This window comes from Nannospalax galili, unplaced genomic scaffold, assembly GCF_000622305.1.
Source record: "Nannospalax galili isolate Female #2095 unplaced genomic scaffold, S.galili_v1.0 scaffold752, whole genome shotgun sequence".
Lineage (NCBI taxonomy): Eukaryota > Metazoa > Chordata > Mammalia > Rodentia > Spalacidae > Nannospalax > Nannospalax galili.
In genome coordinates this window covers 1,001,087-1,010,818 of record NW_008333404.1, presented here as the reverse complement: position 1 = coordinate 1,010,818, position 9,732 = coordinate 1,001,087, and the positions used below count along the sequence as shown (strand labels likewise).

Below are 9,732 nucleotides of genomic sequence, written 5' to 3'. Positions count from 1 at the left end.
TTTGAGACAGGGTCTCCCTGTAGCCCCAGCTGTCCTGGAACTCACTATGTAGACCAGGCCGGCCTTGAACTCACAGAGATCCGCCAGCCTCTGCCTCCCGAGAGAGTGCTGGGATTAAAGGTATGCGCCACCACGCCCGGCCAGCGTTCCTTTTTTAGCTCTGGGTTTGTATCTTTTCTATCTTGACAGACTGTGTAGCAGAGTAAATCAGTGTATTTCAAGCACCTTATCTACAAAATGGTTTGAATAATGCCTGCTACAAAAGGCTGCCTTGAGGAGTAAAGCTTTGAGATCTTGGGATCACTGATAAATTCAGGCAGATGTTTGGATAATGATCTAAACAGGACACGAGAATTGCTGACTTGGAGCTCTGGCTCGGGGTCTAGAAGTGCTCCCAATGCCCATCCTTCACGCCCGGCTCCTCCTTCAATCTAGGGTCAGAAGGCTCCAATCTAGTCAAACTCCTGCCACAGCACAGGAATGCGACGCTGCATTTTCTACTTGTGGGCGTCAGTCGTGACTACGCCAGGACACCCTCAGAGTAGGACCTCATCAACAGTGCTCCTGGAGTAGCTGGCAGGAAAAGAAAGGTGTAGCACCCAAGGACCACTTCCGCTTCCGGTGGCTCAAGCGCTTTCATTTCTTCGGCGGCCGTGACGAAGATGGAAGTGTTTTTGGAGTCGCGGGCCGGGCACTGGGCCGGGGGTCCGGTCCCGGGTCAGTTTTACCGCGTCCGGTCCACTTCTGGCTCCCTCACAGATCCAACGTCCGCGCTCCACGACTGTCCGGTCACGCGGACCCAGTGAGTTGTGGCCGGCGCCGGGCGGGTCGAGGAGGTCGGCTGGTGCGGAGGGCCGGGCCGGGCTCGGGACGCGGGGAGCCTGCGCCGCCGTCCTCAGGGACCTCTTCACTCTTCAGGAACCCCATGGTGACCGGGACGTCCGTGCTGGGGGTGAAGTTCGACGGCGGAGTGGTGATTGCAGCAGACATGCTGGGCTCCTACGGCTCCTTGGCTCGCTTCCGCAACATCTCTCGCATTATGCGAGTCAACGACAGCACCATGCTGGGTGCTTCTGGAGACTACGCCGATTTCCAGTATTTGAAGCAAGTTCTCGGCCAGATGGTGTAAGTCGTCTCCAGGTGGAGAGGAGAACCCCCCGTTTGCTATTCCCTTAAGTGGGATGAAGAAATTTGAGGCCGAGTGACTTGGGGAATTGTTGAGGCTCAAAAAACAATGTGTTTGCAATACCTTGGGGCATTTGGGGGTGTAAAATGGGATAGACAACAGGCGGGTGTAGATTCTGGCTTCCATTATCATTCCTTTCTCAACCAATTGCTTTTAAGGATTGATGAAGAGTTGTTGGGAGATGGACACAGCTATAGTCCTAGAGCTATTCATTCATGGTTGACAAGGGCCATGTACAGCCGTCGTTCCAAGATGAACCCTCTGTGGAACACCATGGTCATTGGAGGCTATGCTGATGGAGAAAGGTTGATTTAATAATTTCCTTGATCCCTAATCTAGCACCTGTCTCTCCAGTCTTAAAAAATATTCTTTTACATTTATTTTGTGTGTATGGGCTGGCTTGTGCTACAGCGCATGTGTATGGAGGTCAGAGAACAACTTGGGAGTCTGTTCCTGCCTTCCACAAGGTTCTGGGGCTAGAACTTGGGTCATCAAGCTTGGTGGTGACTGCCTACCTACTAAGCCATCTCACTGTTCCTGGCCCCCTAATCTCTAACCCCAGGGAATTCCCTTCTTTTAACTCAGATCTCATGGTTCCATTTTTCAGCTAAGAAATGGGAGATTAAATGAGTTTGATCTGTTGTGTCCTAGCTTCCTAGGTTATGTGGACATGCTTGGCGTGGCTTATGAAGCCCCTTCACTGGCCACTGGTTATGGTGCATACTTGGCTCAGGTAAGTAGTGGGTCTAGCAGTGGATCATGCTGGGCAGCTGGTTTCCTTTGTATAAGGAGGATGTCGGTATACTACCTTCCAGCATACAGGAATCTGAGGCAGGAGGATCAGGAGTTCAAGAACAGCTTGGGCTACATAACAAGACCCTGTGTCAAAAACCAACCAATCAAAAAAAAACAAAAACAAAAAAAACCCTAAAAACCAAAATAAATGCCTGGTGAGATGGCTGGTTGAGTCAAGGCCCTTGCTGCCAAGCCTGATAACCTGAGTTTAGTCCCCAGGACCTGCATGGTGGAGGGACAGAACCAACTTTCCCAAGCTGTTCTCTGACCTATGTTGTATGAGCACATACACATATACAATAAATAAGTAAATATAAAACTAAGTGGGCCTTAAGCACTTAATTCTAGTAGGACAATAGAAATCTTTTCATTTTGCTTATACTTTGGGTTGGGGCAGATAGCCTACTACTAAGCCATTGTCTAATTTTTCCCTTTTTGCCCTTTTTTCTCCTTAGCCCCTGCTTCGAGAAGTTCTAGAGAAGCAGCCAGTGCTGAGTCAGGCTGAGGCCAGAGAATTGGTAGAACGCTGCATGCGCGTGCTGTACTATCGAGATGCTCGTTCATATAACCGGGTGAGGCGTGGTATCAAAAGTAAAAATTCTGGGGACCTGACTTAATTGTCATACTGGGTATTTGCAATTCCTTTGTCTCTGGAAGTTAGAGAACAGATCACCTCACTTCTGTTTTCAAATGGGGGAAAGACCCTCTAATTAACCTTTGTCCAAAGAGTTCCTTCATTGGATGGTGGGTGTTTTGAGTGCTTTGTTTTCTTTCAGTTTCAAATTGCCACTGTAACTGAAAAGGGTGTGGAAGTAGAAGGACCACTGGTGGCAGACACCAACTGGGATATTGCCCACATGATCAGGTAATTTTAATCAAAACTACAGTACTGAAAAAAGGATGACAAGAGTTGGGAGGTCCCTTGGCTCTTCTGGAAGAACCAGAAATTCCCTGGGTAGAGGGTTTTGGTTGGAGGGTAGAGTTCCTTTTAGAAAAGTCTTTGTCTTTCACCATTTTTAATGTTCTTTTTCTTTTTAGTGGTTTTGAATGAAATACAGATACATTGTCCAGAGTTGAAGTTGTACCCTTCTAAATTTGAACTTGGCTGGTTCAAAGATAAGATTTTTGTAAAATAAAGCAATCCTTCAAAGTGTTTGCTCAGTGATCTTTTTTTGGCTTAAGATGGTCGCACTGTGTAACCCATCTGCATTGGAACTCAGAATGTAGACAAGGCTGGCCTTGAACTCATGAGATCCTGCCTCTGCCTCCCAAGTGCGGAGGTTAAAGACTTAAGCCATATGCCCAGCTGCTAAGTGGATTTATTCCAACTGGGTCATATCAAGAGCTCAACTGCCAAGTGCTACTGTGTGCCATATCTGTGCTGTCTCCCTCCCTGGACAGAAAACTGTTAGGCTCTTTGTGTCAAGGCCAGAGGCTGATGTCAGATGTCTTCCTCAGTCACTCCTCACTTAATAGGGTCTTTCACTGAACCTGACCTTAGCAATTCAGCTAGACTTGCTAGCTAACAAGCCCTTGGGAATTCTGTCTTTATCTCCCTAGCACTGGCATTCTAAGTGTGCACACTGTAGCCCAAGTGCCAAGGATTGAACTTGAGTCCTTGTTTACATGGCAAGCACTTCACTTGATTAAGCCATGTCCCCAGTCCCTTCACTAGAACCCAATCAACACCCTTCCTTTATACACATCTATAGAACCACATCTCAGTACCTCAAACTATTTCTTTATACGCTTTTGGTATCTTTCAACTTAAGAGTGCTAGCTATTCAGCTGGAAACATTGCTAGTGAGTCTAGGGTCAGTCTCTGATAACACAGCTGGCTTAGATGTATTTTTCTTCAATATTTTCTCCTCATTGCACTAGATTCTAAAAGAATAGATTTTCTGGTTAATGATGGCTGAAAATGATTTTTTATTAAAATGCAAACTCAAAAGCTATGCAGTATGTAGACCTCCTCTGTAACATATCTCTCAGCCACAAACCACACACATAGCCTCATGGTTCATTCAGGAAATACTAAGTATAAACATGTGGCACATGTTCACTAAATCTCATTCTAGCATTTGGAAAACTTTGCAAATGTGTTGGTTCTTAAAATCCAAAGTGAGGCTGGGCATGGTGGCGTATGCCATTAGTCCCAGCACTTGGGAGGCAGAGGCAGGCACATCTCTGAGTTCAAGGCTAGCTAGGGCTATAGGGAGACCCTGTCTCAAAAAGACCAAAAAAAAAAATCCCAAGTGGGGACTTGGAGAGATGGCAGTTAAGAGCACTGGATTTGGTTTCTAGCACCCACATGGCAGCTAACAACTGTCCCTAACTCCAGTTCTAGGGGATCTGATGCATGCTTCTGGCCTCCACAAGCATTGTGCAATGCAGGTACACTTATATGTAGGCAAAACACTTATACACGAAATAAAAATTTAAAATCCTAAGTGGGGGCTGAGGAGGTGGTTCAATTGCTAAAAGCTCTATGCAAGAAGACCTGAATTTGAGTCCCCAGAACCCATGTAAAAGCTGGGATGTAGTAGGCTCAAGCGCGAGATGGCAGGCAGAGGTTTAGCCTAGCACAGGAAGCAAAGCCACCAATAAGTTCTGTTTCAAGGAAGGTGAGGACCAACACCCAAGATTGTCCTCTGACCTTAACATGTATGCCTGTATTCACATGAATGCACACAGGTACCCAAGAAATCCTAGGGCTGGTGAGACGAGATGGCTGTGCAGGTGGAGGACCTAGCACATGAGCCTAATAACCCAACTTTAATCCCCAGAGCTCACAAGATGGCAGGAGACTCCTGAGAATTGTCCTGACCTCTACACATCCACTGAGGTGTGTGGGTACCTATACTCAGACCTAAATCCTGTGTAGCCACGTCAAGTCAGTTGGAAATTTGTAATATTCCATCCCTGGAATGGTTTTAAACCTTGAGTTTAAACCATTGATTCTTAATGCATGAGCCTCTTTCAACCTCTTTTTAAGAAAGTGACATAAGCAGCAACAGATTTAACAGAGAATCTTGAGCTTTTTAACTGAGAACTTTGACATACTCAAGTCTCAACACAGTTGTCAATAAATACATGTTTATTGATATAACTGAATTATAAAAAACCAAAACAAAAAAAAAAAACCTTCCTTCTACTACTAAGCCATGCAGGCAGTCTACAAAGACAACTTCCTTGCCAAAACCCAGCTGATCCACCGTTACCACAATCTTAGAAAAAATGACCCATCCAAAGTCAATGTGCAGAGGCCAGAAACTCCGTTTTGCTAAGGCTGTGGCTGCTGCTGAAACTACCAAAGAGGACGGTGAGGTTGTAGACAGAAGCGACCAATTATAGCTCTCCAACTTTCTCAAAGGCAGAAGGTTGGCTTAAAAGTCCAGTCCGTCAATAAAATGGCATTGGGCAAAAAGCTGGGGGAAAGGAAGCCCAGGTAGATCCTTAGTACGGTTTTTTGATGCCATGGATTCGGATCTGGCCACTCCGGGGAGGGATTGCGCCAGTTTGCTATATTATAATGTGCTGGGAGTTTAAAAAAAACAAACCGGAGGGAGAAGAATGGGTGGTAGCAAATATCACACCTGTACCACCAGGCTGTCACATCTTGAACATCTCCCAGTCTGTGAAAGCCTATTAAACAGGGTCACCTAGAAAAAGTTTATAAATCCATTTCCCCTCGTTTTATTAAATGTTCCACTTATGTACACTCTAAAGATGAACATTTACAAGCTTGTGCAGGTTGCCTCCTTGGGCTCACAGGAGGGAAACGGTGCTGAAAGTCTCAGGATGGATAAGAGTGGTATAGCTGTGGAAAAGGTAGACTTGGTTTTTTGCTCTTTTTCTCTATGTTACAGTACATTTTGGTTTGTAACCATAAGTACATAGTCTTTAAAAAAAAAAAAAAAAGATCCCTCATGCAAATTGTAGAAAAAATTTTCCTTGAAGCTGACAGTAAAAAATAGATTCATGTCTTTTTCTTTGTGCACACCTCCACGCTTTTTCTTCATATCAGTTTCTTCTCTAAGCATTGAGAGAATGGGAAAGCCACAGGTAAGCAGTTCAAGTGGTCTCTGTCAAGTCCAACACTTAGAATATGCCATTAGCTCCTGTGATGTCTCGAACAGGTATGATGTCCGCTTAACAGGATAAAGTTCAACAAAGCAGGGACTTCCCTAGGGGTCTAGAAGGATGAAGACACACAAACTGGAAATGGCTTCTGCCTGAATACTGTCTGACCACCTCTAGTACCTCTTGCTTGCTAAGGACAGGTGCTCCTTTGTCCAGAGTATGGACAGTATGAAAATGGGGCAAAGGGCCAAGGACCACAAGTGCAAAAAAATACTGTTTGTTGTGTTTCTTTTGGAGGGTGGAAAGCAAAGACAATCTATTCATTCTGGATAATTAAAGGTGGTTTCATGCATTTTTAAAGCCACAATTTTTTAATCTAGAATTTCTGTGGAAACCAACATCTCTGGAGAGGGAAGGAAAGGAAAGGAGAAGAGTTCAGTGGGATTTTTTTTTCATTTTCATTTTTATATAAAAGTGTTAAGACCACAAAGAAAAAAGGTTTTATCCACATATATAGTAAACCAGTTTGTGAGCTACATATTTTGTCTTTCCCAACTGCAGAAAAGTTCTCACATTAACAATGATTAGATAGTATCATGCCCAAAGACATTGGCCACACAGTGAAACAAACAGAATCCAGAAGTACTATGATACGATTGAGGTAAAGGGGAAACAAAACAATTTAACATTTGTCCACAAAGGATTGTTTTTCCCTAGATTTTGCCAGAAAAATACCAAACACAGTGATTTAAATTAAAAACAAAAAGGTCACAAAAACCTGTTTTTAGAAGTGAAAAACTAATGGGCCAGCTCCTTAGCTCAGAAGTAATCACTACTGGTTTTCCTAATAATTCACAAATTCACAGAGAAGTATAAGTCAATGTCAGGGGGAGTGGTGGCATAAAATTAAAACATAAACCAAGTACTCCACTGGTATACCCCCTTTTCCTTAAATCCCTCCACCCTCCCACACCTTCCCACCCTACTCCATACACTCTGATAACCCCAACACTTAAATCTCCATCAGGTCTAGGTCAGCTTCCTCAAAGCCATAGAAAGACTCCGTCTCACTTTCCCCCTCAAAGAGTTGGTGAAGGCTCTCAGGTTCAACTGTCTCTTCGGGAGATGATCTGAGTCGAGGGGTGGAAGCTGAGGGCTCCTCAGATTGTTCCCCATTCAGCTTCAGCTGCTCCTCAAGGGAGGCAATGAGCTCCTCCTGCATGTCAGCGTTGCGTGTAGGTGAGTTAATGTTGCCATCAGGGCCAGGCAGAACACTAGCCACAAGGAAGGACCGCTGAACTAGCTCTGGAGATTCCCCAATGACACCCAGCACCTCACTCAGCCAGACCAGCACCAGCTGAAGCAGGACTTCAGAATCACATGCAGTATCTGCCATTTCCCGGGCCTGCTCCTTCCACTTTTTGTGCAGGAAGTTCTTAACAGTTCGTTTGATGCATACATCTAGTGGCTGGATTTTGGAGCTACAGCCTGCAGGGACCACTGCAGGCAAAGTGCTAGAGGCACTAAGCAAAGCTAGTACCTCTTCTGACAAGTGAGTGCGGTGACAGTCCATCACAAGCATGCCTTTGCTGCGCTGACATGCTGTGTGCTTCTTCCACACGCGTGTGGACCAAAGCTCCATGATCTCATCATCGCTGTAGCCACTCTCCTTGGCCTCTAGTAAAATAGAGTCTGGCACATTAGCAGGCCGATCTACCTGTCCTCGGTAGAAAACCAGGGTGGGGAGGACAGTGCCATCTGCCAGAATGGCTAGCACCACATCACACCAAGGCTCCCCTGTGCCCACTGTCTGTAGAGCATTCTCCTTTCGGTCATCACTGCTCAGCACCTCTGTGTCCAGGAACAGGGAGATCTCATCAACAGCCACAATCATAGACAAGGGTAAGTTCTGGTTGTGAATCTGCCGCTGTACAAATTCAATGAAGAGTCCAGCATTTTCTGCTATCTCCTTCGGTAATGTGTGGGCTACAGCTCGTCGGGCATGGGGAGTGAGGTGGTGCCGCAGCATGAATCGCACCGCCCACTCGTAGGAGATCTTAAATCCCCCTTCTAAAGAGCGTCCTATTTTGGTGGCCTTCTGGAACAAGGTCTCCTCATTTACAGGTAGCTGTTGTTCTCGCTGGGTCAGCACCCACTCAGCCAGTTTCTCTTCTGCCTCAAAGCTGAGATATTTGCCTTCTAGATTCTCCCCCTGAGAGGCCTGGAAGCGTCGGAGCCAACGACGAATTCGTCGCTGGGGATTTCGGAAATGCTCAGCTGCCTGTTCTGTATTGCAGCATAGGGCAAACAGTACTACCCGAAGTTTCTTCACAGACAGTTGTTCCTTCTTGCCAAGCCCACTGCTGCCTCCACCACCCAATGCTGGTTCAGGCTCCTGGGTGACTGGGCTTCCTTCATCCTGGTCATCAACATTCAGACACTCAGCCCCCTCTGTGGCCAAAGGTGGAAGGGGTAATGGCTGTGGGTGAGTAGGAGTTGGTGGTGGGGTTGCAGTTGAGGCTGGTGATGGAAGTGTCTGGGCTACAGGAACTGGGAGTTCTTCTTGAGGCTCTGGTGGGGTGGCTCCAACAGATTTCACAGTGGCAGCTTTGTTTGGGAGGAAGGGAGGAGGAGGAGGAGGAGGAGTATAAGTATTCTTCAGGTTCCGGTCATGCACTCGTTCATGAATCTGGCCAGGCCTAAAGGAGTAGAGATGGGTGATTGGGGGGGGTGGGGAGGCAAAGAGAGGAGACACCAGTTAAACTTAGGAATCTAAACAATAGTAGCAATGAGAGCAAACACAATACAAAACAGAAATTAAATCATGAAATGAGTTTTGTTACCTTGAGTGAGACATCCAATTGAGCGCTGAGAAAAGACAATTAAAAATGTTAGCTCAGTGAGAAAAAAAAGAGCACTCTGTAGAGAGTATCTTGGGATTTCAACCTATTTCCCACAAATAGGCTTTTCATGGGCCAACCTTCCCTTCAGGTTACAATGTTCCCAATCTGGTGTAGTGTATCTAGAGTGAATGGGTAAGGCCAGAGAAGGATGCTCCTGGGGTCATGCGGGACTCCCCCCTCCCCCGCCCCCATCTCTACCACTTACCCCGTGGTAGGATGCTGCTGGATCTGTGGGAGGGATTGAACACCAAATGCTTGGCCATTGCATCTCCCACAGTGGTAGCAAAGGTACATGAAGTGCAAGCCAGCTTGATTCCACTGAGACAAAGAGAGCCAAGAGTATGTAAGATAAATAAGACTAGAGAAAGGGGCTTGATAAGAGAGTGTCTCACATGACCATCCCACAAAGTAACTAAAAGGACATGATGTAACAACTTACAAAACTGAAGTATCAATAAATTTTTTATTACCTCACAGAATTTTTGAACAAGGCCAAATATTTGGGGCTTTTCCGTGGAACATGATTGCTGAGAAAGACAAAGAAATGAATGAGTTCATCAGCTAAAGACAAAGCCCCACCAAAGAGATGCCATTCAATCCATCACAATCTGAATCCAAACCAGTCTGTCATACTTCTCAAACTTCAGTACAAACATGACATCACCTGAGGATCAATTATAATGCACGTTTTGATTGAGGTTTCTCCTTTCTTCCTTCCTTCCTTCCTTCCTTCCTTCCTTCCTTCCTTCCTTCCTTCCTTCCTTC

The 9,732-nt window shown here is 45.8% G+C and overlaps 2 protein-coding genes across 6 annotated transcripts in view; one reads left to right on the top strand and one right to left on the bottom strand.

Moving 5' to 3' along the window:
- The first annotated feature begins 606 nt into the window (after nt 1-606).
- Psmb4 (proteasome subunit beta 4) lies at nt 607-3,136 on the top strand. The gene is made up of 7 exons (XM_008828224.3): nt 607-802; nt 919-1,125; nt 1,345-1,491; nt 1,838-1,919; nt 2,437-2,553; nt 2,758-2,846; nt 3,020-3,136. Exons 1-7 carry the CDS (start codon nt 663-665, stop codon nt 3,030-3,032), a joined length of 795 nt encoding a protein of 264 aa, XP_008826446.1. The 5' UTR covers nt 607-662; the 3' UTR covers nt 3,033-3,136.
- A 1,926-nt stretch (nt 3,137-5,062) lies between these two features.
- Pogz (pogo transposable element derived with ZNF domain) overlaps nt 5,063-9,732 on the bottom strand; it is a 51,020-nt gene continuing 46,350 nt past the window's right edge. For 4 of the 5 annotated variants that reach the window (XM_008828220.2, XM_008828222.3, XM_008828221.3 and 1 more), the window contains 4 exons: nt 9,438-9,494; nt 9,173-9,285; nt 8,908-8,932; nt 5,463-8,763 (listed from right to left, as the gene is read on the bottom strand). In XM_008828220.2, coding sequence (XP_008826442.1) covers nt 7,077-8,763; nt 8,908-8,932; nt 9,173-9,285; nt 9,438-9,494 — 1,882 coding nt within the window. In that variant the 3' untranslated portion in view covers nt 5,463-7,076. Of the gene's footprint in view, nt 8,764-8,907; nt 8,933-9,172; nt 9,286-9,437; nt 9,495-9,732 lie in introns of all 5 variants that reach the window. The other variant, XM_008828217.1, reaches the window with a different exon arrangement.